General features: G+C 47.1%; 1 protein-coding gene across 1 annotated transcript in view; it reads right to left on the reverse strand.

Annotated features, from left to right (window-relative positions):
- Positions 1-27953, reverse strand: part of TOPAZ1 (testis and ovary specific PAZ domain containing 1) — a 304275-nt gene that overhangs the window by 42417 nt on the left and 233905 nt on the right. Inside the window, 3 exon segments of the mRNA XM_030210899.1 lie at positions 5658-5835; positions 5837-5862; positions 10178-10342. Of these exon segments, the coding sequence (XP_030066759.1) occupies positions 5658-5835; positions 5837-5862; positions 10178-10342 (369 nt within the window).

The raw sequence follows: 27953 nt of genomic DNA on the forward strand, positions 1-27953 counted from the left end.
GTCCGAGATGCTTAAGCAGTTATGGAGAGCTTTTGGTATTGCTGTCTTTATACCTCAGCTTATCACCCCCAAACTAATGGGCTGGTTGAACGGTCCAATCAGACCCTAAAAATTACGTTAAGGAAGGGCTAGAAGGGATATGGGTAGACTGGGATCAGTTGGTGCCTTTTGTGTGTTATATGTCTATGGTGAGAGCATTTTTAGGGGTTATCACCTTTTGAGCTTCTACACGGAAGGTTGCCTCAGAGCCTTTTAGACATTGTGAGGGAGCAGTGGGCAGATACCGAAGGGGAATCCTATACTCCCCTCATCTACTTTGCGAACTTAAAAAAGAAATTAGGTAGAATAACAGAGGCAGGACACAATAGACTGTTAAGGTGTCAGGAAATACAAAAGGCCTCATATGATGTGGGCATGAAGCCACATAGTTTTAGATCAGGAGACAAAGTTTTTAATACAGGTCTCTACCACCTCTCATAAATGTACTGCTCGATGGAGGGGGAGGGGGTAGTACGATAATAGTTAGTGCCCCTAGATGATAAGGTGGAGAATGGGGCAGGAAAGAAATAGAAGTATCATGTGAATGTATTAAAACCATGGAGAGAGAGAGAGACTGCAGTAGCAGAAAGCTGGAAGAAGTGTGAGGGTGATTTAGGACCACAGCTGGTTTGAAGGAAGTGGTGAGCCCCAGCATAAATCTGAATTACTCCCTAAGCAAGTATTGTTACCCAGACCAGGGAAAGCTCAGGTTATTACCCATGAGATACTAACTACTCCAGGGAAAATAGTGAGGCAATGACCCTATCGTTACCTGAAAGCAAGAGGCAGGAGGTCATTAGACAGGTACAGGAGTTGAAACAAATGGATATTACTGAGGAATCCCAAAGCCCTTGGAGTAGCCCCATTGTTCTGGTGCCCAAACTGGACGGGACTCAGAGGTTCTGTATTGATTTCACACAGGTTAATACCATATCTCAATTCGATGCTTAACCCATGCCCCGTGTAGAGGAGCTCCTAGAGAGGTTGGGGTCCGCACAATATTTGTCTACCTTAGACCTTACAAAAGGGTATTGGTAAATCCCTTTAACGCAAATTTCAACCAAAAACAGCATTCAGCACTCCAGTGGGGCTCTATCAGTTTAAAAGTATGCCATTTGGACTAAATGGAGCCAATGCATGCTGTCATCGCTTGGCCGATACTCTCCTGGAGGGCATCAATAGTATACCATGGCCTATATGGATGATATTATCATTTTCAGCCAGGAATGGGAAACCAATTTAGCTGCCCTCAGAAGGGCAGGACTGACGGTTAACCCCAAGAAATGCAGTTTTGTCCATAGACAAGTCAAGTATCTAGGGCATTTGGGGGCTATGGCATCATTCACCCTTTACTCAATAAGGTGGGGGTGATTCAATCCTATCATTTGCCCACTATAAAGAACAACTTAGGGGGTTTATAGGATTAGTAGGATACTATCGATACTTTATTTCTCATTTTTCTTTAAGAGCTAGCCCTCTTACTGAAATATTTAAAAAATAGTCCTAATATTTTACAATGGACCCAAGGGGAGCAGCAAGCTTTTCAGGAACTGAGGAAGGTCTTTTGTCAAGAAGCAGTATTGCAGGGTATTGACTTTATCTCAGAATTTATCCTACAGACAGAAGCCTCTAATAAGGGATTAGGCACTATCCTATAACAGAGGTGGGAGGGAAAGGGAAATGGGACTTGATATACCGCCTTTCTGAGTTTTGCAACTACATTCAAAGCGGTTTACATATATTCAGGTACTTATTTTGTACCAGGGGCAATGGAGGGTTAAGTGACTTGCCCAGAGTCACAAGGAGCTGCAGGGGAATCAAATTCAGTTCCCCAGGATCAAAGACCACTGCACTAACCACTAGGCTACTACACCCAGTGCTGTACTTGAGCCGTAAATTGTTGCAGCACTACTAGAGGATTATGCCGCCATTGAAAAAGAGTGTCTAGCCATTAAGTGGACTATTGAATCCTTGCATATTACCTAAGATGCCCTTTTACTCTGGTGACTGAACATGCCCCGTTTAAGTGGCTAAATGAGATGAAAAATAGTAATGCCTGGTTAACCCTGTGGTATCTGGCCCTGCAGGATTTCACTTACAAAACAGAACACCAGGTGGGAAAGAGAATTATAAACGCAGATTCCCTGTCTAGACGTGCAATCTCCTCTGCAAAGGGTTGCAGGGACTTCGGGAGGAGTGTATGTGAGGAAATCCGGGATATCACCCCTGATAAGACCCTAGGGTTAACACAAGAACCATGAAAAGAAGAGTGGCCATCAACCCTAAGCTTAGAGATGCCCCTCTTAGGAAGGAGAAACCTCTGAAATCAAGTCCTGCCTCCCAGCCCACAGATGGGTGGAAGTAGAAGGGAGGGACTCAGGGCAGGAAGGGGGGAGGCAGAGCCTATGGAACGTGAGTTAACAAACTGCCAGCCAGTTGAAAGCCCAGAAATGGAGATGGAAGTAATTGGCTCAGGGGAATCCGAAGGAGCAGAGAACCATAACCAAGAAGAAGCTATGGAGCTAAGTGTTTGAACGTTTCTTACCATTTTTGTCTTGGATAGAAAGTTTTGCCTGAGTATTTGAAATTGATACAGCAGCTGTGGGAGGGCCAGTGTGAGAAAGCAAACACTGAAAGGGAGGAGGCTGCTCAGCCCGGCCGAAACTAAGAAGAGCCAAGGGCAGTATTTTTCTTTTGGGGAACTATGACTTTAGTATTTTCTGGTTTTGGAAATGGGATTTAGAAAGACATTGATGTTTCAGATTAAAGACTCCTAAGGACCCGGAATGGGCCAATAAGGGGGAAAGCCCCTGAACTGTGTATAAGGAGTCAAGGAAAGGGAGGGGGGAGGTTAAAAGAAAAGTTTCCATCATATGTCTGCGAAAAATTTGAAGGAACCTGGAGCAGAGTACTGCAGAAGGAAGGGAAAGGGAATGGGACTTGATATACCACATTTCTGTGTTTTTGCAACTACATTTAAAGCAGTTTACATAGTATATACAGGTATTTATTTGTACCTGGGGAAATGGATGGATAAACCCCTCTGACAAAAGCTGCACTGGCTCCCAATCAAGAATGGATCATCTTCAAAATCTGCACCCTGGTCCACAAATTATCTACGGCGTAGTCCCAGGATACATGACAGACCTTATAGACCTACCAACCAGAAACAGAACCGATCATCACGGAACATACCTAAACCTCCATTACCCAAATTGCAAAGAACTCAATACAAAACAACCTATGCATCTAGCTTCTCCTATATAAGCGCACAACTATGGAATGCACTCCCAAAAGCTGTGAAAACAATCCATGACCACCTAAACTTCAAGAAATCACTAAAAACCAACCTCTTCAAAAAGTCTTACCCTACCGATCCAACGTAAATCCCCACACCCGGCAACATAGCAAAAACCAATGATCGTACTGGACAATATACAATCTTCCCTCCCTTCAACCCTCATGGTGCCTGAAACACACCTACCTTATTCGACCACAATATAACCTTGTACTTGTTCTCTACTGGACTTGGCGAATGGCCTTTACGGTACTGTGTAAGCCACATTGAGCCTGCAAATAGGTGGGAAAATGTGGGGCACAAATGTAACAATAAATAAATAAGTGACTCACCCAGAGTCACAAGGAGCTGCAGTGGGAATTGAACCCAGTTCTCCAGGAAGGAGTTACAGAAGCCAGGACAGTGTTCTTCACTTAAGCATGTGCTTTGGACTGTGTCCTTACTGATCTAATTTTTGCCTACAGTGTTAGTTTCAACAGGGATTTTTTGAATGAAAATGAAAACGCTGGAACCCATAACTGCCAATAAGGGCTGATTCCCAATTAAATTGCAAGGCCCCGTGACAATAGTAACTAAGTAATTGTAACTAGTTAATGTACTTAAGTAAAGGTTTTGTTACTTTACTTGTAAAGAAGTACAAAAAACATTTGCTACTTTCACCAATTTGGATCACCTCATCTTAAATGTTGCTGTTCAGGGAACACAACTTATGAGAACAGTGGAGTTGCCCGCGTTAATTGTACTGGTTACTGGTCTCCAGCCAAACAGAACAGCAATGAGTTGGGTCACTTTAAAGTGGAGATGAAGCTGAAGCTTTTTGCAATTTTTAGTGAACAAACATACGTCTCTACCACAACAGACTGCTGGTCATCCCATGGAAAATTTTACATTGGGTTGACTGTCCATTGGATTGATAGAGACTTTAGAGAGGAAGTCTGTTTGTCTGACTTTAAGAATGAAAGGTTTCCACACAGTTGATATTCATCAATTTGCCATCAGATGAAAAATTGTTAGAACAGCAATAGACAATGATTCCAACTTTGTGGAAGCCGCCTTTGGTAATTGCACAGCATGACGATGATAATAAAGATGAAGACATAAGAGAAGAATTAGCTAGCACTACTAATGCAGATGATAATGACAATAATGATGATACAATATACTCTGCTGTACAGAAGTCAAGTGTTTTAGAGATTTCCTCGATCAAAAGCTGCATATTCAATCAGAAGAGATCAATAATATTGCAACCTGGCCTGATTTGAAGGACTTTTATCAGACTGAACAATCTACTTCTGCTAGTGCAGTTCAAGTTCAGCATCTCTTTAGCTGTGCTGGATTAATGGACTCACAAGCACAATTGCATGAGTGACAGTCATTTTCAAAAATGTAATTTTACTAAAAGCAAAATGGATTTAATTGTAGAACAATAAGTTGTTGGGATAAAACAATAGTTGCACCCATTGTAGTTGTTGTACTTTTGCTTTTTACTCAAAAGTATTATATTATGCAATAACTTTTTTACTTTCATTTCAGCAAAATTTTAAATATGTTTTTTCACTGTTCTTTTACTTAAGTATTAAAATATACATTTATTTTTACTTTTACTTAAGTACTTTGATTTAGGGGCCCTTTTACTAAGCTGCGTAGGCTCCTGCGTGCGCACAACGCGTGACAATTCGGAACTACTGCCCGACTACTGTGTGTCTCGCGTAGGTAATTTCATTTTTTTTACACATGTCCACTAACATGCCGGAAAATATATTTTATTTCGCGTGCGTAGCGCTAACCGGGCGGTAATCAGCATTGTACACGCGCTGACAATTACCGCCCAGTTAAAGCACAAGACCTTACTGCTAAGTGAATGGTGGCAGTAAGGTCTCAGGCCCAAAATGGACATGGCAATTTTCATTTTACCGCACGTCCATTTCAGCCCACTCCCCCAGGCCTTTTTTGCAGGTGCGCTGAAAAATGGACCTGCGTGCGTCCAATACACCGTCTACACTAGCGAAGGTCACTTTTCGGCACACCTTAATAAAGAACCCCTTAGTACTTTGAACAACACTGTACCTACAACAGTTTTGTGTTTGCACAGAGAACCAAGCTATACAAGAATAATACCTTTGCCCTTTTTAGGAAAAGCAAACAAAAATAGAGCCTCATCCTGAAGAAATAACAATAAAATATATTTTAATAGACATTTTAGGTATTTGTGCAGATTTCTGAAGATTTGTACAGCACTAGGAAAAAAACTAAAGGCCATGTTCTTCATAGGCACAACATGGGAGAAAATCTTTATAGACAGGGCCACCATAGCACTTACTTTTGTAATGTGATCTTGCTCTGAGCCACAAACAGCATCTTCCCAATGCTGTTATTAATCCTCTTAAGTATGAAAAGTTGACAGGGATGTTCTTTGAAATCATGAAGTCCACCACAGAAGAAGACATGCCTAAGCTATTGTTTTCAATACAGGAATTTAAAAGTTGGTTGAAAAGAATCACCATACTGGGAAACATCAAGGGCATCTGAAACAAAACAAACTCAAATGATTGTAAAAGCAACAAAAGAAACTGTGTGCTGTTCTAATAAAGAAGCTGGCAGTAAATAAACGTCAACACAGTGAATTTTCCTTTTCATCTCTATTTAATTTCCCAAGGTAAATAAACTTCTTAAAAGATGAAGTTACTCACCAGTATTGCATAGCCCCTTCAATCCCCTCACTCATTAGTCTCCCCATATACTTCTCTCCAATCCCTTTACTTTCTCCTCACACCTCCAATCCCCTCATTCACTTTCTCTACATTCCTGCACCAGTTCTGATGCCCTTACTTATGCGCTCCATTCATTTTGCCAGCTTAATTTGGCGGGGCAGGGGGGAAGGATAAGGAAGTCATACTGGCAGCGGAAGGGGGGGAGGTAATATATAGGGAAATAGAGACGGAGGGGGTACCACCTCAAATTATGCCAGACAACCACTGCCCCTCCAATCTCCTCATTTACCCCCCATATCACTTTCCCATTCCCATCACTCAGTGTTTTGCTTCTCCTCCTCCTTTCCTCTCCTTCCCAGTCACTTATCAGGTACTTCATGACTTCCAGCTTTGTGCAGCATTTGGAGCCCACATTCATCCTAGTAAATACATATAATATAGCTGGTAGTGCCTTTATATTCTTTTCCTTTGCCCATGCAGATTGGCGACAAGAGGAGAAGAAAATGGTGTTGTATTGAGCTGTGGTCCTTCCCTTTTGCTATCCATGCCCCAAGTGCTTTGACTATATGGTTTTAAAGCAATTGGCTCCAAGGTGGCAGAGAGGAAGAATGTGACCATCATTCTCCTCCTGCTGTCGCTGATTGTGCAAGTGTATAGGGGCATTTAAGGACACCACAAGCTTTTCCTATTTGATCCAGATCAGCTACCAGGGTTATTCTTCGCTATGTGCATCACTTTACACTTGTCCACATTAAATTTCATCTGTCATTTAGATGCTCAATCTTCTAGCCTCCCAAGGTCCTTCTGCAATTTCACAATCTACATGTGAGTTAACAACTTTGAATAATTTTGTGTCATCTGCAAATCTGATCACCTCATCATCACTCCCATTTCCAGATCATTTATAAATATGCTAAAAATCCCCAGTCCCAGTAAAGATCTTTGCGGTACTCCACTATTCATATTTCTCTATCAAGAGAGCTGGCCATTTAACCCTGCACTTTGTTTTCTATCTTTTACCAGTTCCCATTCCACAACAGTCCCTCATGTGAGGACACCAGAGGAAATTAAGAGCAATGGATAGGAGGCAACATCCTTTGTCAGAAGGTTTCAGAAATCTAGATATACTATATGAACTGCCTCACTTTTATCCACATGTATTCACAACTTTAAAAAATGTAGTAGATTGGTGAGGCAAGACTTCCCCTTGGTCGAATTCATGTTGACTCTGCTCCATTAAACCATGTCTACCTATGATTTCAGTAATTTTGTTCTTTGTAATAGTTTCTGCCATTTAGCCCAGCATTGATGTTGGGCTAATCTGTCTATAGTTTTCCCAACTACTTGAATCCCTTTTTAAAACTAGCATTACATTGGCCACACTCCAATCTTCAGGTACCATACATTATTTAAAAGATAGGTTACAGATTACTAATAGTAGATCTGAAATGTCATTTCTGAGTTCTTTCAATACTCTAGGAAAAGGCTTGATGAACACCAGGCGCCAGGTCACCATGGCAACTAAAACATTGGGACCTAGCACCTAGGTTTTGCGGTCCTGAGCATATGAGCACTTTGAATGAGGCTGCAGGAAGCAAAGAAAATAGCAGCGACATCTCTATTTTTCTCTCCCCTTGCTCCAAAACTGTACTTTGACACAGGCATGTGTACACAGCCCCCCTTCCCCCAGACGCTGACCAGAAATGAAAGAGCGCTTTGTGTCAGGCCACAGCCTCTTCTTCTGCTGGGGGAGCAAAAGGTGGGCATCTGTGTGTGTCGGGGTGCAGGAAGTAGGTGTCTGTGTGCGTGTGGGGGGGGGGGGGGGGGGGAGGGAGAAAGCACTCCAGGTGATTTGCTACTCTTTAGCTTGTTGATCTAGCCTACTGAATCATCCATGTTATCTAAAATTTGCTTCATTTCCTTCAGATCATCAACTTTAAATATCATTTCTGACATGGGTAAATCCCTACATTTTCCTCAGGAAACTCCAAAGCCAATATAAGTTGTGTCTCTGGGGATGCAGCTATGCATATCAATCATTCTGTGTCCAGTGCATGCACAAATATGCCATGGCTGATAACCAATCAGCCTCCATCTATTTTCATTACAGGAAGACTTGTGACAGAACTACTCTTATCACACATTTGGTTTACAAACATTTATTTGTTAAGCTTTATAACTGTCTTTATGAAGATATTCATCCAGATCAATGTTTCCTCTGAATTTACTGTTTTCCCTGGGCATAGGCGCCCGGTATAAGAGGCTTGGACAGGCTAAGCCTCCCCTGCTGTGCTCTGAGGGGTTTAAATTATTGATTTACCTCCATCCTCACAGCAGGAGCTGCAGTGAAAGCCCTCTAGCCTTGTGTGTAATCAGTTGTAGAAATTGGTTTATGGTTTGTTTACCTTACTGCTGGGAGAGTTGGGGAGGGGGGGGGGTTGGCTGGAGGTGTCCTGGGTTGCCAGGGAGATATTTAAGGAGGATGACTTCCTGACCTGCACTGAGGACAGACAGCAGCAGATACTGGGCCAGCATGATCAGAAAAGTCACCAAAACAAAGGTAGAAAAGATCATTTATTTTCATTATAGTGTTTGGAATATGTCCACTTTGAGAATCAGGTGCTCAACATTAAAAGTTTATATTTATTTACTTATTTATGGCATTTTATCCCACATTAAACATGAATTAGGGTGTTTTGTGGCTCTACATGAGAATTGTGATGATATGATCCCTTGTTTCATATTGTTGACCGTCTGCATTTTCCGTTTGGGTGGTATATTGGTGTATTAGGTTCTGCCCAGTGTAATATTTATGGTACAGTAAGGTTCTGAGTGTGTTTTTGCACAAAGTTGTGCATAGTGTTTTGCAGTTGAGTGATTGTGGTTAGTATATGCTTTGAGCAACCACTTTATTCTTTGACATATGATACATATCTAAATTTAATAAAAGGTATTAATTGTGACTTTTATTTTTACTTATTTATTTTTTCTGTGTTATCAGACAATTATGGATTTAAGCTCCACCCCTGGCCCCACCCCCTTTAGCCTCCCCAAACAGTTGGGCCACCGACCGCCTATGTCCCTGGGCCTTTTTTGCCTTTCCTCTGGCTTTATAAACCTGAAATGTTACATTACAGTAAAGTAAGGCTAGATTTATGTGAAGGCACCCATAGACAGGGCGAGGGAATAGGAACATCTCCTCTCTTATTGTCCCTACCCAGATCCTCACTTTTCCTATTGTTCCCTCACCTACACCGTGGTGCCACTGTGGATCTTTAGCAGCAACTCTTCGACTGAAGTAAATTTGGCACAAGCCCGACCAGGTCTTTAACACTGATAGGCCCTGTGACACCATGCTCCCTTCTTTGGCATGAAAACCCAAGGAACTTTAGAAGAGCTTCTGCTAAGGGGTCGGCTGCTTTTCAACATGGTAGCACTGTGGTCACAGGCTTGATTAAAATCTGTTAGCAGCATTTTGAGGCTTTTCAGAATTTGTGTACATTGCCTATGCTTAAATCCATTCCTGTTGAAAATATTTTATTTTACATGCAGAAAGGTGCTGAAAGCTATAAGTTTGCAACCCCAGAGACACAACATACTTGGATCACACATGTTGTCCTAAATCTGTACTAAACTAAGGCAGAAATCAACATATATATAGCTAAGCAACTTGCTAATACTGGTAAATAACAGCAGATGAAGTCCAAATGGCCCTTCCAGTCTCCCACTCTGGGTAGATACACATATGAATTTCCATGTACAACACAACAGTCAGTCCCCCTTCCCCAATCTCCTCTACCACTGTTTCCTGTAGATTTAACAGCAACATATCACCACTTTTCTAGTCTATAACCACTGCTCTGTGCAGGATATCCCCCATATCTTCTTAGATCAATGCAGTCTTATCACTTGTTTGGGGGCTGTAACTGCCACTCCTTTCTGGTTGTCCCAGTGTTCATTATCCTTCTCTTTGGTGTGAGATAGACAGGAGATCTCTAATGACATTTTTGTCTTCACCATCAGCTCTGAGAAGCAATGATATCTTACATTTTGTGCTGTGACAGTATCATCTCATTATTTATAGAGTTCTTGTCTCCTTTAAACTAGCACATTCTCCATTTACCTTTACCTTGAGGTTCGTGTAATCCTGGCAAATTCTGTAGAACTTCAAACGTCTGCCTGTATAAACTCTTTGCCAGTGCTTGATGTGCAATTGTGCAGAGCAAATTGTGTCGATTAAGAACATCCATTCTATCGCAAGGCCACAGTGATGTTTTTATTACCCATTCTGATTCTGAGAGGAATAGGAAAAATGAGTTACAGCCATACTTAATTGCCATGAAAAATACAAGTTTTGATTACCTCTGTTCTGCCAATGACTATATAATGTGTTTATAATGTGTTAGAGGTAAGTGTGCACACCACTGGGCATCGATGTCATTTATTTGGCAATGTAATTTAACATTATCCTGTTCATGATACCTCATACAGTGACAACAGCGTGTTCAGGGGTGTTAAGCCAACTGCTCAGGAGAGCACAGGCTCAGATTTAGACTATCATATTAACTTCTTTGCGTACTGTTCCATTCAGCCAGTTTTAATTCCCTTCAAGTAAGTTCTTGATTCAGTTTTTGTTTTTTTGTGCTTTTTTTTATTTTAAAGGACACAGCTATTATTTCTTTTAAAGTATTTATATTCCTCCCAATCTAAAATTCTTGGTGGATTTCAAGTAAAACATACATAATACATACATTAAAATCAGGAACACATAACTAAAGTAAGGCAGTACAATAAAATAACACAATAAGAGCTCTAAACTAATAATCAGGCATGGGTTTACAAACTCACAATGTCCATATCCTGTGAAATATAGTGAATGATACATACCTGTAGCAGGTGTTCTCCGAGGACAGCAGGCTGATTGTTCTCACGACTGGGTGACGTCCGCGGCAGCCCCCACCAACCGGAAGAAGCTTCGCGGGCGGTCCACACGCAGGGCACGCCCACCGCGCATGCGCGGCCGTCTTCCCGCCCGTGCGCGACCGTTCCCGCCAGTTGAATGACAAGCAAAAATAATGAAAACGCAACTCCAAAGGGGAGGAGGGAGGGTAGGTGAGAACAATCAGCCTGCTGTCCTCGGAGAACATCTGCTACAGGTATGTATCATTCACTTTCTCCGAGGACAAGCAGGCTGCTTGTTCTCACGACTGGGGTATCCCTAGCTCTCAGGCTCACTCAAAACAAGAACCCAGGTCAATTGAACCTCGCAACGGCGAGGATACAACAGAAATTGACCCTACGAAGAACAACTAACTGAGAGTGCAGCCTGACCAGAATAAATGCGGGTCCTGGAGGGTGGAGTTGGACTTACACCCCAAACAGATTCTGCAGCACCGACTGCCCGAACCGACTGTCGCGTCGGGTATCCTGCTGGAGGCAGTAATGTGATGTGAATGTGTGGACAGATGACCACGTCGCAGCTTTGCAGATCTCTTCAATAGTGGCTGACTTCAAGTGGGCCACTGACGCTGCCATGGCTCTAACACTATGAGCCGTGACATGACCCTCAAGAGCCAGCCCAGCCTGGGCGTAAGTGAAGGAAATGCAATCTGCTAGCCAATTGGAGATGGTGCGTTTCCCGACAGCGACCCCTAGCCTGTTAGGGTCGAAAGAAACAAACAATTGGGTGGACTGTCTGTGGGGCTGTGTCCGCTCCAAGTAGAAGGCCAATGCTCTCTTGCAGTCCAATGTGTGCAACTGACGTTCAGCAGGGCGGGTATGCGGCCTGGGGAAGAATGTTGGCAAGACAATTGACTGGTTAAGATGGAACTCCGACACCACCTTCGGCAGGAACTTTGGGTGGGTGCGGAGCACTACTCTGTTGTGATGAAATTTGGTATATGGAGCATGAGCTACCAGGGCTTGAAGCTCACTGACCCTACGAGCTGAAGTAACTGCCACCAAGAAAATGACCTTCCAGGTCAAGTACTTCAGATGGCAGGTATCCAGTGGCTCAAAAGGAGGTTTCATCAGCTGGGTGAGGACGACGTTGAGATCCCATGACACTGTAGGAGGCTTGATAGGGGGCTTTGACAAAAGCAAGCCTCTCATGAATCGAACGACTAAAGGCTCTCCAGAGATGGCTTTACCTTCCACACGATAATGGTAAGCACTAATCGCACTAAGGTGATTCCTTACTGAGTTGGTCTTGAGGCCAGACTCTGATAAGTGCAGAAGGTATTCAAGCAGGTTCTGTGCAGGGCAAGAACGAGGTTCTAGGGCCTTGCTCTCACACCAAACGACAAACCTCCTCCACTTGAAAAAGTAACTCTTTTTAGTGGAATCCTTCCTAGAGGCAAGCAAGACACGGGAGACACCCTCAGACAGACCCAACGCAGTGAAGTTTACGCCCTCAACATCCAGGCTGTGAGAGCCAGGGACTGAAGGTTGGGGTGCAGCAACGCTCCGTCATTCTGCGAAATGAGAGTCGGAAAACACTCCAATCTCCACGGTTCTTCGGAGGACAACTCCAGAAGGAGAGGGAACCAGATCTGACGGGGCCAAAAGGGCGCTATCAGAATCATGGTGCCGTGGTCTTGCTTGAGCTTCAGTAAGGTCTTCCCCACCAAAGGTAAGGGAGGATAAGCATACAGGAGGCCGGTCCCCCAATGAAGGAGAAAGGCGTCCGACGCTAGCCTGCCGTGTGCCTGAAGTCTGGAACAGAACAGAGGCAGCTTGTGGTTGGTCTGAGAGGCGAAAAGGTCCACCGAGGGGGTGCTCCACTCTCGGAAGATCTTGCGTACCACTCTGGAATGAAGCGACCACTCGTGCGGTTGCATGACTCTGCTCAGCCTGTCGGCCAGACTGTTGTTTACACCTGCCAGGTATGTGGCTTGGAGGAGCATGCCGAACTGGCAAGCCCAACGCCACATCCCGACGGCTTCCTGACACAAGGTGCGAGATCCGGTGCCCCCCTGCTTGTTGGTGTAATACATTGCAACCTGATTGTCTGTCCGAATTTGGATAATTTGGCCGGACAGCCGATCTCTGAAAGCCTTCAGTGCGTTCCAGATCGCTCGGAGCTCCAGGAGGTTGATCTGCAGATCCTTTTCCTGGAGGGACCACAGACCCTGGGTGTGAAGCCCATCGACATGAGCTCCCCACCCCAGGCGAGATGCATCCGTCGTCAGCACTTTCGTGGGCTGCGGAATTTGGAATGGACGTCCCAGGGTCAAATTGGTCCGAATGGTCCACCAGAGCAGTGAAGTGCGGCAACTGGTGGAGAGGCGGATGACATCTTCTAGATTCCCGGTGGCTTGGAACCACTGGGAAGCTAGGGTCCATTGAGCAGATCTCATGTGAAGACGAGCCATGGGAGTCACATGGACTGTGGAGGCCATATGACCCAGAAGTCTCAACATCTGCCGAGCTGTGACCTGCTGAGACGCTCTGGTCTGCGAAGCCAGGGACAGGAGATTGGTGGCCCTCACTTCGGGAAGGAAGGCCTGAGCCGTCTGGGTATTCAGCAGAGCTCCTATGAATTCCAGAGACTGGGTTGGCTGGAGATGGGACTTTGGGTAATTTATCACAAACCCCAGCAGCTCCAGGAGTTGAATAATGCACTGCATGGACCGGAGGGCTCCTGCCTCCGAGGTGTTCTTGACCAGCCAATCGTCGAGATATGGGAACACGTGCACTCCCAGCTTGCGTAGATACGCCGCTACCACCACGAGGCACTTTGTAAACACCCGTGGGGCAGAGGCGAGCCCAAAGGGCAGCACACAATACTGAAAGTGCCGTGCGCCCAGGCGGAATCTGAGATACTGTCTGTGAGCTGGCAGTATCGGGATGTGAGTGTATGCGTCCTTTAAATCCAGGGAACATGGATCACGTGGTGTGATGCAGGAGTGAAGTCGCATTGGAACTGAGCTCCTGCGATTCCCCCATCATCTTACGCTATTAACAGCCTCAAAGGGGAAAAAACGAACCTTAACATCGCCAGCCTAACAACTTGGAGACCGGGGTGGTTTGAGATTACTAACCTTGGGCGGAAGAATGGCGGCGAAAACGCTCCGGAAAGATAAAGAAAAAGGCAAGATCGCCGAATCCAAGATGGCGCCCGGACAGCAATCGCCGAATTTGAGCGTCTGCTCAGTATGGACGGCAGAAATCACCGCGGAGGTGACAGCTGCGGTAGAGGCGGCCCTTGATAAAAAACTGCAGGCGCTGTTTGACCGCGCAGAATCTGCCCATGAACGGCTTGACGGGTTCCATCTCGATCTGGACCATATGCAACAGCGGATAAGTGACCTGGAAGACCGAGCAGTGGCAACTGAACAACCGGTGGAGGCTTTAAAGAAGAAAATAGTGGAGCTAGAGAACAAACTAGACGATTTAGAGAACAGGTCTCGTCGTAATAATTTAAGACTAATAGGGCTCCCGGAACATATAAAGGACTCAGAGCTGGGTAGTTTTTTAGAAACCTGGCTTCAGAGCACATTAAAAATGAACAATCTGCCGGGGCCACTGCGCATCGAGAGAGCACATCGGCTGGGGCCGAAGCGCCAAGGAGCGGCGAGACCACGGGCGGTGATCATGAAGATCCTCCACTACGGCCATAAACAGGCGATTTTGCAGGCTGTAAGGGCAGGAGGGGAGCTTCGGTATGAAGGCCAGAGGATCCTTTGCTTCCAGGACTATTCAGCACGTGTAGCAGCGGCGCGCAAGGAGTTTTGCGCCAGTGTGCACGGTTTTACATGAGAGAAAAATCAGGTTTGCACTGATATACCCTGCCAAATTGAAGGTGCAGCACGAGGGAGGAGATAAAATATTTGAAGAGGTGGCTGCAGCTAAAGAATTCCTCAAGAGTGTTATACAGGAACCGGCAACCTGATGTGGAAAAATGGCGTCATCTAGAAGAAGTCCGGGGACGGACATATGTGTTGAAAGAGATTTTGGACATGGACTAGAAGACTGTTAAGTATGATTAGAGATGACATCTCTATACCTAAACTGTGGGTTCAAGGGAATAATTGGACAGAGGGACATAGGGTAACTACCCGGTCTCGATCATTGGAGACAGGCATAAATACTACAGGATGGGGTCTCCCCATGGAGCAGTTGGTAATTTACATTAGTGGGGGAAAGGACACTATACGTGATGAGTTCCCTGCTGGAACTCAAGGGTTTACAGAATGGAAGGGGGGGGCGGGAATGCAGGGGGGGGAAGGGAGGGGAGGGGGGGGAATAGGGGAGGGGGGGGGGAGCAGGTCTGTTTGAAAAAGGTATGTAAATATGGTGGGAAAAGGAAACTAAGAAGTGTTGTGAGTATACAAAAAAGTGGAGGGAGGTGTAGGCTGGGACACCTTTCTCTTTATTATGGGTTTAATAACACATGTGAGCCAATTAGGCATGGCTATGGTTAAGCTAATATCCTGGAATGTGGGGGGTATTTCCTCCCCAATCAAGAGGAGTAAGATTCTACAGACCCTAAATAGACAAAAAGCGCATATAGCAATGCTACAGGAGACACATTTAACAGCAATGGAACACAAGAAGCTGTGTAAATGGTGGGTGGGGGACTATGTGGAAAGCCCGTCACCAAATAGGAAGGCAGGAGTTATTATCTTATTTCGCAAAGGGCTACATATTACAAAAAAGCGAGTAATTGTGGACCCACTAGGTAGATATGTCTTCTTAGAAGCCCATATAAATAATCACCCTTTTTTACTAATTAATGTCTACGCTCCAAACCAATATGACAAGAGGTTCTATCAGACCCTGGTGAGACATGTGCACTCTTTTGATCAGATGCCTATACTTATGGGAGGAGATTTTAACGCAGTCTATGACCCATTATTGGATAGCACTGGAACCTCTAGAGTAGGGCCAGTGAACTTGACAAAGGGAATCCCACGGCTGTGCTCGATGTTAGATCTAGTTGATGCATGGCGCCTGTACCATCCGGGAGAGAGGGACTATACCCATTTATCCAGGGCACATGATACACTATCCCGAATTGATTATATTCTGGTTTCAGCAAATAGGACCCCTTGGTTGCAACAGGCTGAAATAGGGCCCACACAGGTCTCAGACCATGCTTTTGTGTGGATCACATTTGGGGGTGGGGGAGATAGAACCCAGAAGCCTAGGTGGCGCTTTCCCACAGAACTGTTCTATGACCCACAATTTGCCACCTATATACAATCCCAGTGGAAAGAATACTCAGAGTTTAATGAGAATAGTTATCACTTAGACCCGATACTATTTTGGGAAGCGGCCAAGGCTGTGCTGAGAGGAGCCATAATCTCATATCATTCCTATAAGAAAAGAGCTAGAGAAGCAGAGATAGTCAGGATGGGGAAAGAAGTGGAGCAGGCACGCCAGAGATTTGGAGCTAACCCAACGCTTTTGAATAAATCAAGGCTGTTAGAGGCTCAGGCATCTTTGAACCAGTTAATACACGCCAAAGCTAAAAAATCAAATTTCTATTATCGATATCAGTTATACAAACATGCAAATAAGCAAGGGAAATTGATGACACGACTGATACAGCAAGTGGGTGGCTCCAGATATGTGTCACAAGTTAGAGATGCACAGGGGGGTATTCAGCATTCTCTGGAGGGAGTGAATGAAGTATTCCGGCAGTTCTATGAGGCCTTGTACTCCCCGCCGGAGGACCAGGGGCTTCAAGCAGAGTGTTATTTAGCAGGACAATCACTCCCACAGATCACAGCGATACAACAAAGTAGCCTTAATAGATTAATAACAGAGGACGAGGTGTGCTGGGGTATACGAGCCAGTCCGTTGCATAAGTCCCCAGGAGTGGATGGACTCTCCTCTGAGTTTTATAAGCTCCTCAGATCAGATATTATACCTTGTCTGACAGAGGTTTTCAATAAATGTATAGAGAGGGGGGGCCTACCAGAGTCCCTAAGGAAGGCACAAATCATAGTTTTGTTAAAACCGGGCCGCGACCCACTCTTAGCCAGTTCATATAGACCAATATCTTTGCTTCCCTTTGAAACAAAACTACTGGCAAAGATTTTGGCAAACAGATTGGCACGGATACTACCGGAGATAGTGGAGGAGGCCCAGGTGGGCTTTGTACGAGAAAGATCAGTAGCCCGCAATATGAGACAAATTTTGGGAGCGTTGGAAAGTTTACATGAATCATCAACCCCGGCCTTAATAATTAGTTTTGACGCCGAGAAGGCATTTGATCGGGTTAATTGGGACTTTATGTTCGCCTCCCTGAGGGCATTTGGGATGGAAGGGTTTTTCTTACATGCCATAGAAACGTTGTACCAGGGACCTATGGCAGAGGTATGGGTAAACGGGCAAGCATCGGAAACATTCAGGATTGCCAGGGGTACCCGACAGGGATGTCCCCTCTCGCCCCTTCTTTTTGTGTTGGTGCTTGACCCTCTTATAAGAGAAATCCAGAATATGGAGGAGGTGAGAGGGGTACAGATACAGCAAACTTCCTTTAAGATCTCAGCCTTTGCTGATGACCTCTTAACTATAATACGGGATCCCCAGGTGTCTTTGCCGTCCCTACTGGACATTTTTGCTGAATTTGGGGACTACTCTGGTTTTCGTCTCAACTTAGACAAATCTGAGGTCATGACACTTCAAATGAGCGAGGGGCAGTGGGAAAATCTGTGTTGTCCACTTAAGAGAGTGGGGGAGGCGTTCAAATACTTAGGGATACAGCTCACCAAGGACCCCAAGCTGCTATATAGTGCAAATGTAGAATACCTGTTAGAAGACACCAAGAGAACATTGGGAAGATGGGCAGGGCTGCCGATATCGCTGGTGGGACGCATCTCCTTGTTTAATATGGTGCTTTTCCCTAAATGGCTATACTTTTTACAGACAATTCCACTGTATCTCAAGCACCAGGAAGTGAGATCTTTACAAAAACTGCTTACAAAATTTTTGTGGGCTGGGAAACGTCCCCAGATAAGATTTTCACATCTGATGAGGCCTTGGAGAAACGGGGGGGATGGGGATGCCGGATATTAAACGCTATAATGTGGCATGTTTACTGCGCCATCTAGGGGACTGGTATCTGCAGAGGGAGGATTACACCCCATTGGAGATAGAAAAGGCAAGGTGCAGCCCCTTGGGCCTGATGTATGTCTTACACGGGGCATTAAAGGACCTACCTGCAGGACTGCGGACTAGTGTTTTGGTGTGGCCTTTAAAGGCCGTATGGAAGGACTTGGCTAGGCTGTGGTCCTTCGATCCTAGATGCAGTAGATTACTACCCCTTATAGGGAATGAAGCGTTCCGTCCGGGGGATGAAAATCCTATAGTGAGTTCCTGGGGAGAAGGGGACAAAGTACTTATACATTACTGGTTGGAGCCCAGCGGTAAGCTTAAAACAATGGCCGAACTAAACCTAGATGTAGCAGACTGGGGGGTATGTTTTGCATATGAACAGCTTAGACACTATATAGCTTCACTCCCCCATGCTGCACTTGGTGTTGATTTGTCCACTAAGATGGGGGAATTATTTGAGACGACAACAGAGGACCCTATCTCGATATCAGTATTACATAAAAGGTTGTTATTGGCTAGACCACAGGGAGACCTTACACGAGTGGCAGCAAAATGGTCAGCTGACATACAAAAAAGGATCATCCCGGGAGATTTGTTGAAGGGGTGGAGGGGAGTCCTGAAATGGACGCAAAACGCAAACCTTCGAGAATGCCAGGTCAGAGTGATCTACAGGGCTTATACCTCTCAGTCGCGTCTGTGTCAGATGAGATATATAGAATCTGCCAAATGCAGACGCTGTAATGCGCCAGACAATAACTTCTACCATGCTTTTTGGAAGTGCCCAGCTATAACAGCCTTCTGGACAAGAATAGTTAAATATTTAGAAAAAATAGGAGGGAAAAAGGTTACTCAGCAGCCTACGACCATTTTGTTAGGTTGCCACGCGCCAGTAGAGGGGGGTACGAGATACCAGAACATAATGGCCCATAAGGCGTTTTTGGTGGGCATGAAGTGCATACTTGTTAACTGGACGCAAGAAATGAACCCCTCCTTCTGGCAATGGAGGAATCGCTTACATGACTTACTTATGATGGAGCTCCGGGACTCCCTGCTTAACCCTCGGACACAAGGCTACTTTTTCCTTACTTGGGAAGGTTATATTAACACCCTGTCTCATAGGGCGAGGAGCCACATTATTAATAAACTTGGAGCATTGTCTAAAGTTCCACCGGCAACTGATGGGAATTAAATGGGAATAGAGATCTTTTTCTACCAACCCTTTAGCAACTGACAAGACGGTAGAGCAGACCATGGCTGGGGGGGGGGGAGGGGGAGGGAGGGTTTAGGGAGGGGGGCAGGAGAGGAGACTGTTTTATTTGGAGTTCTATTAGTCCTTTCCCAGGGTGAAATGGATGTCCTCCGTAGGGGGGTAGGGGGGCCATCAGAGCACAGGCCCCCTGGCTCGCCTGTGGAGGGGTATAAGCCCGTATAGTAAGGTTTGATCCTAATTTGAGGCTTTGTGGTTGCACAGTTGACACAGGCAGGTGGTATAATTTGGGGGGCCCAGCGTTTGAACACACGGTGTCAATTGGCAGTAAGGAAAGTTGGGGGGAAAGGGAGGGGGAGAATTTGTTGTTATTAGAGGTTGATGATAACATGTTAGTTAATAATATAGGAGGGGGGGGGGATAAAGTAAAAAGATTAATGGAGATAAGCAATATTGTATAATTTCAATACTTGGTGTGTGTTGATTGTTTGTAGAGACATTTACAAGATGTAACCACCATTTTTGAGCATTATTTCTGTGCTTCATTAATAAAAATGTTGAAACCTAAATCCAGGGAACATAGCCAATCGTTTTTCTGAATCATTGGCAGAAGGGTGCCCAAGGAAAGCATCCTGAACTTTTCTTTGACCAGGAATTTGTTCAGGCCTCTCAGGTCTAGGATGGGACGCATCCCCCGTTTTCTTTTCCACAAGGAAGTACCTGGAATAGAATCCCTGCCCTTCCTGCCCGGGTGGTACGGGCTCGACCGCATTGGCGCTGAGAAGGGCAGAGAGTTCCTCTGCAAGTACCTGCTTGTGATGGGAGCTGAAGGATTGAGCTCCCGGAGGACAATTTGGTGGCAGGGAGGCCAAATTCAGGGCGTATCCGCACCGCACTATTTGGAGAACCCACTGGTCGGAGGTTATGAGAGGCCACCTTTGGTGAAAAAATTTTAACCTCCCTCCGACCGGCAGATCGTCCGGTACGGACACTTTGAGGGCGGCTATGTTCCCGTGGATCCAGTCAAAAGCCCGTCACCGGCTTTTGCTGTGGAGGCGCAGGGGGCTGCTTAGGCGCATGCTGTTGACGAGAACGAGCGCGCTGGGGCTGTTCCTGTGCCTGACAAGGCCTTCGGGCCGGCTGGGTGTACCTACGCTTGGCAAAAGAATAGGGCACAGCCTGCCGGGCCCGGGAAAAACGTCCACCTGCTGAGGTGGATGCTGAAGGCGCCCGGTGGGAGAGCTTGTCGAGGGCGGTTTCCCGCTGATGCAGTTGGTCCACCAGCTGCTCGACCTTCTCACCAAAGATATTATCCCCCCGGCAAGGGACGTCGGCCAGTCTCTGCTGGGTGCGGTTGTCCAGGTCAGAGGCACGCAGCCATGAGAGCCTGCGCATCACTATACCCTGGGCGGCAGCACGAGATGCCACGTCACAGGTGTCATAGATACCCCTGGACAGGAACTTTCTGCATGCCTTCAGCTGCCTGACCACCTCCTGAAAAGGCCTGGACTGCTCCGGCGGGAGCTTATCAACCAGGTCCGCCAGTTGCTTCACATTGTTCCGCATGTGGATGCTCGTGTAGAGCTGGTAAGATTGGATGCGGGTCACGAGCATGGAAGATTGGTAGGCCTTCCTCCCAAACGAGTCCAGAGTGCGAGACTCCCGCCCCGGGGGCGCCGAGGCGGTATCCCTCGAACTCCGTGCCCTCTTGAGAGCAGAATCCATGACCGCCGAGTCATGAGGCAATTGGGGCCGCATTAACTCTGGGTCCGAGTGAATTCTGTACTGGGACTCTGCTTTCTTGGGGATGGTGGGATTAGATAACGGTCGCATCCAGTTCCGAAGCAGTGACTCCTTAAGGACATTGTGCAACGGCACCGTGGAGGACTCTCTAGGTGGTGATGGATAGTCGAGGACCTCGAGCATCTCAGCCCTCGGCTCATCCACAGAGACCACAGGGAAGGGAATGTAAATAGACATGTCCCTGACAAAGGAGGCAAAGGAGAGGCTCTCAGGAGGCGAGAGCTTCCTCTCTGGTGAAGGCGTGGGGTCAGAGGGAAGGCCCACAGACTCCTCTGAGGAGAAATATCTGGGGTCCTCCTCTTCCCCCCACGAGGCCTCTTCCTCGGTATCGGACATAAGCTCATGCAGCTGAGTCCTCAACCGGGCCCGGCTCGACGTCGAGGCACCGAGGCCTCGGTGTCGTCGAGCGGTGGACTCCCGCGCCGGCGGGGACGAAGCTCCCTCCATCGACATCGACGGGGACTCCACCTGCGTGGCGGTCGAGACCGGCGCCGCAAGCGGCGGCGGTGTCGAAGGCCTCGGCACCGGGCTAGAGCTCGCCGGCGCCACAGTCAACGGCGCCGAGGGCGCAAGCACCCCCGGCGCCGGCACAGCCTGGCGCATCAGCCCTTCCAGGATCCCCGGAAGGATGGCTCGGAGGCACTCGTCCAGGCCCGCTGTCGGGAAAGACGGGGGGGGGGGGGGGGGGGGGGGGCTGGTAGAGGCGTCGGTGCCGGAAGCTGCTCGGGTCCAGGAGACTGCACCGAAGTGCTGGGACCCTGACGCGTCGGTACCTCCACTACCGAGGGGGACCTTTCCTCTCGACGTGGACGCTTCGGCGTCGACTCCTCTCCGGCACCGAGGGCCGGGCGCACCGATGACGGTGCTTCTTCTGTTTTTTGCGGTGCCCGTCATCGGCGCCAGGTGGAACGGAGAAGGAGGAGGTCGATCCCCCTCGATCTCGAGGAGCCGGGTCGGACAGGGTTCGGTCCCGAGGGCCATGAGCAGAGGGAGTGACCGGGGCCGATTGCCCACGCGGCCTCTCACCCCTACCGTCACCGGAGGTCCGGCGGGCCGACGGGACCTGTACTCCTTGGGTCGATGCCATCGGTGCCGATTTCGCGGACATCGATACCGGTACCGAAGAACCGGCCGTCGATACCGATGCCGTCGAGGTCGACGTCGAGGGGCCGGCGCAAGTTCCAAAAAGACGGTCCCGAAGACCTTGCCTCGCAACCTGAGTCCGTTTCCGGAGACCAAGACACAAAGAACACGACTTGATATTGTGCTCCGGCCCGAGGCACTGGAGGCACCAAGCGTGGGTGTCGGTCTGCGAGATAGGCCGGCCGCACCGACCACACTTCTTAAATCCACTCGGGACCTTCGAGGACATCGACGGAAAAATTGCGTCGGCGAAGTTAAAGTCGTCGATGGTGGCGGTAAATCACACCTCGAAAAATAAATCGACCGCGCGGCCACAAGGCCGCAATGCGACGCCCCCGCTAGAAAACGAGGGAAAAATTCAGCGCGTTCTCTTCTTTTTTTTTTTTTAAGAAAGAAAAAAGTTTTGAAGGCGCGCGGCAACAAAAAACAGAAAATTAGCGAAGATTCGCGGACAACGCGACGGTTTTCCGGGGCTGACTTAGAGAGAGCGGCGACGCACGACTCTCTCCAGCGCGGAAAAGAAAAGACTGGCGGGAACGGTCGCGCACGGGCAGGAAGACGGCCGCGCATGCGCGGTGGGCGTGCCCTGCGTGCGGACCGCCCGCGAAGCTTCTTCTGGTTGATGGGGGCTGCCGCGGACGTCACCCAGTCGTGAGAACAAGCAGCCTGCTTGTCCTCGGAGAAAAATTGTCTCAGTGGTCATTAGGAGAAGAATGAGAGCATATAAACAGAAGGCTTAACTCACAGTTCCAGTCAAGGTCAAAATTATACATTTTTGATGCTCCTCCACTGCTGCGAGTACCAGTTCTAAACAAACTACACAGCAGTCCACACAAAGGTCCCCTTGGGGTGGTCCTTCAACCTGGGCCCACCAGTGGGAGGGTCCGCCTAATGGCCTATCCTTTATGAGTAGATAGTGGCGCTGTGGATGATGTAGTCTGGCAAGCAGATGTGGCTATAGAGCATGCTGGACAATGCTCCTCCATCCTTTGGTAGGCAATGAGGTCCAGACATCCCAAACAGGTAATCAATGCAGGTGGTCATGGAAATGTTCAGTCCCTTGCTTGCTGTTGGAGTTTGATGTCTAAGCAATAAGATGTTTGAAAAAAAGCTGAGAGGGAGCACATGGTATCTTCTAAGATTACTGTTAAATAAAAGAAGCTATACTGTCCTAATAAGAAAAACACGATTAAGGCTGATGCAACTTGGGAAACGGAGGTCAAGGGATGAGAAAATAATGGGTCAGATATTCATAGCAACTAAAAACATTAATTTAGGGCTTCTTTTACAAAGCTACGCTAGTGATTCCCACACAGCAAATGAGAGGAAGCCCATACGAATCCTCTCATTTGCCGCACTGAGAATTGGCAGCATGGCTTTGTAAAAAAGGCCCTTGTCCATGCAAAAGCTAGAAAGACAAGAGATCAATCAATATAACAGCATAATACCAAGGTGCAAACTCTATCAAAATGACAGGGAAGATCAAATGGGTGGAGGGTAGTACTATTTGGTAAAGGCACAGAGTAGGATAAAAACGGCCTTCTGGAATTTCTGCGGATAAAAATATCATGTATGAAAGAGCAAAGCACAGCAGTAGGCGTAAACCAGGTATTAAACAAGTGGAGAAAGCACGCATAGTATGGATCATGGAATTCTTTCCAAATCCTGTGCACATGTCCCTTTGTTTTATTTTTGGGGAGAGAGGGAATTTTAAGGGATAGATTTTGGGGATCAAGGTAGTTCAGGGGAATATATTTTGGTAGTGGGGCAATTCTGGGATGGTGTGGCAATTGATGGGGTATTTTGTTTGGGGGGGGGGGGCAATTGAATTGGCTAGTTTTTGTGAGTGGGAGGTTGGATGGTGAGAAAGTAGAACATAAGAATAGCCATACTAGCTAACCCAGTATCCCTGCTCCCAAGAGTGGCCAATTCAGTGTGTGGTGGCTGTGGCCAAAAAAATAAACAAGATGCTAGGAATTGTTAGGAGAGGAATGCAAAATAACACTAAAAATACTATGATGCCTCTGTATTGCTCCATGGTGCAACCTCACATTGAGCATTGTGTTCAATTCTGGTCACTGTATCTCAAAAAAGATATATACTGGAATTAGAAAAGATTCAAAGAAGAGCAACCAAAATGATAGAGGGGATGGAACTGTTCCCAAAGAGGAAAGGCTAAGAGGCTAGGGCTCTTCAGCTCGGGAAAGAGAGCTGAGGGGGGATATGATTGAGGTCTACAAAATCCTGAGTGGAGTGGAACAGGTGGAAGTGAATCTTTGTCCCCTGGTCTTTGTTTTAAAAGTATTTCCATGCAATTTCATTGAGTTTCTCTCATTCAAAAAGTACAAACATGAGGAAATATTTTTTCACTCAAAAAATAGTTAAGCTCTGGAACTCATTGTCGGAGAATGTGGTAATGGTGGTTATCTGGATTTTAAAAAGGTTTGGACAAGTTCCTGGAGGAAAAGTCCATAGTCTGCTATTGAGACAGATATGGAAGCAACTGCTTGCCCTGGGATTTATAGTATGAAGTGTTGCCACGATTTGGGTTTCTGCCAGGTACTTGTGACCTAGCTTGGCCACTGTTTGGAAAACAGGAAACTGGGATAGATGAACCATTGGTCTGACCCAGTACGTTCTAATAGTTATTATGCGGTCAATATTCAAAGCAATTTAAGTGGGCAAGAGAGGCTCCTGCCTGCTTAAATTGTGCTCAGTGGGCCAGCTATCAATATTCAGCAGCAATTAACTAGGCAAAGCCACTAAATATTGGCTCTAACTGCACACACTACAGTCGGGCAGAGGCAGGAAGTTGCTGGGAGGTATGTGGGCATAGGCATTATCAGTGCTGGTGCCTGTATTTCTAATAGGACAACCTTTTGTGTGGTTTATCTGGTCAATCTTTGGCTGCCTAGCTATGCAGGTGCTGGCACTGAGTATCAGCCTGTATCTGTCAATATGCTCCCCTCCCTCATAAGAACATAATAACCACCATACTTGGTCAGACAAATGGTCCATCTAGCTCAGTATCCTGCTTCCAGCAGTGGCCAATCCAGGTCACAAGTACCTGGCAAAACCCCAATTAGTAGCACCATTCCATGCTACCAATCCCAGGGCAAACAGTGACTTCCCCTATGTCCATCTCAATAACAGACCTATTGACATTTCTTCCACAAACTTGCCCAAACCTTTTTTAAACCCAGATATGCTAACTGCCATTACTACATGCTCTGGCAATGAGTTCCAGAGCTTCCTGCAAACAGCAGCACCCCCCTCCCAAATATCAAGCCCTTCTATCCCCCTACAATAGGGGGAAGTGGAGGAGTGGCCTAGTGGTTAGAGCACTGGTCTTGCAATCCAGAGGTGGCTGGTTCAAATCCCACTGCTGCTCCTTGTGATCTTGGGCAAGTCACTTAACCCTCCATTGCCTCAGGCACAAGCTTAGATTGTGAGCCCTCCTGGGACAGAGAACTAACTATCCAGAGTACCTGAATGTAACTCACCTTGAGCTACTACTGAAAAAGGAGTGAGCAAAATATAAATAAATAAAAAATATAAATAAATAAAATAGAGCACCCTCTTTTCTGGACTCCACCCAACAACACAGCACCCCATTTCTAGAAACTTCTCCCATGTCCCAATAGGTCCCCTCAGACCTTCCTTTACACCCCTAGTGGTCTAGTGTGTAGTCTGAGCAGGCTGACCCTAGTGTTAGAAACATGACAACAGACAAGGGCCAAATAGCCCATCCAGTCTGCCCTTCCTCAGTAACCACTAACTCTTCCTTTTCCTAAGGGATCCCAAGTGCCTGTCCCAAGCTTTCTTAAATTCTGACACAGTCTTCGCCTCCACGACCTCCACCAGGAGGCTAGTCCAAGTATCCACAACCCTTTCCGTGAAAGAGAATTTTCTTAGATTCCTCCTAAATGTATTTCCTCTTAACTTCATCCTATTTCCTCTCATTCAAAAGTTTTCCTTCATTTGAAAAAGGCTCACCTCCTGTACATTAACGCCACTGAGGTATTTAAACGTCTCTATCATATCCCCTCTCTCCCGCCTCTCATCCAGTGTATACATGTTGAGGTTCATGAGCCTGTCCATGAACCTCATGTACTGTGAGACTATTGCTAGAGGTTGTGACCAACATTTTACAGCAGGAGCCACCAGGGACAGGATAGAACACCCACTAAACCACCAGGGATATTGAGTAGAATCCCAACCCTTCTTCCCCTGGTGGAACGGGTTCGACCGCATGGGCCTGTAGAAGGGCGGAGAGTTCCTCTGCAAGTACCTGCCTGTGGTGAGAGCTGAATGAATGAACTTTCGGTGGACAATTTGGAGGTTTGGATTCCAGACTTAGGGTGTATCCTAACCGGACTATTTGAAGAACCCACCGAACGGAGGTTACGAGAGGCCACCTTTGATGGAAAAACATCAAACTCCCCCCAACTGGCAAGTCATCTGGTACGAACACTTTGATGTTGGCTATGTTTTCCTGCAGCCAGTCAAAAGCCCATCCCCTGCTTTTGCTGGGGAGCAGCAGGGGCCTTAGGCGCACGCTGTTGACGGGAACGAGCACGCTGGGACTGAGCCTGAGCAGGCTGGAAAGACGCTGGAGTGTACCCATGCCTAGAATAGGAATAGGGAGCACTCCGTGACCCACCAAAATACCTACTAGTTGAGGAGGCAGAAGCAGAAGGCGCCGGAAGACAGAAGCCATAGCATCCGTGTGCTTCTTGATCTGGTCAGAAAGATCTTCCTTCTCTCCAAAAAGATTATTCCCTGGCAAGGAACATCCGCAATCCTCTGCTGAACCAAATGGTCCAGGTCAGAAACACGCAGCCATGAGAGTTTGTGTCATATGCGCCGCTGGCCAAGAATTTACGACACACCTTCTGCTGCTTGACCAGCTGGCGAAAAGATTCGGCCTGCTCTGGAGGAAGGGCATCAACCAAACAACACAGCTGCTGCACCGAGTTCCGCAAGCATGGCAGCCTGATACATTTTCCTCCCAAAAGAATCCAAGGTCCTAGCTTCCATGCCTGGGGGTGCCAAAGCATAGTCCCTAGAACTTTTGGCTCTTTTGAGGGTGGAGTCCACCACTATGGAGTTGTGGGATAACTGAGACGTCATCAACCCAGGCTCCCTGCGGATCTGATACTGGGTATCTTTGGGACTATGGGACAGACCGAGGGGATGCCCAGTTTTGCAAAAGGACTTCCCTGAGTACCTTATGCAAAGGAGCTGTCACTGCCTCTCTAGGTGGAGAGGTGTAGTGCAGGACCTCGAACATCTCAGCCCTGGGCTCATCCTCCACGTCTATGGGGAATGGAATGGCCTGAGCCAAGGGCCGACTCCCACATGGACTGTGGCGAAGCTTCCTTCATCAACGTCGATGGGGAATCGACCTGGGTGGCAGCCGATATCGGTACCACAAGCAGCGCTGAACTCGGAGACCGCACCGCGAGTGGAGGGCCAGACATAGCTGCAGTAGACAGTAAGGTAGGCGCAAGCACCCACGACGTTGATGCAGTGTGGCGCAGCAGTCCTTTCAGGAGCTCTGGAAGCAAGGCCTGAATCTGCTCGTCGAGAGCTGCCATCAGGAAAGGCTGTAGGGCTGGTGGGACAGTCATCTGGGGCTCAGGAGCAGGAATTGGACTGCTGGGAGACCGGCGTGCCGGCACTT

Source organism: Microcaecilia unicolor, chromosome 1, assembly GCF_901765095.1.
Source record: "Microcaecilia unicolor chromosome 1, aMicUni1.1, whole genome shotgun sequence".
Lineage (NCBI taxonomy): Eukaryota > Metazoa > Chordata > Amphibia > Gymnophiona > Siphonopidae > Microcaecilia > Microcaecilia unicolor.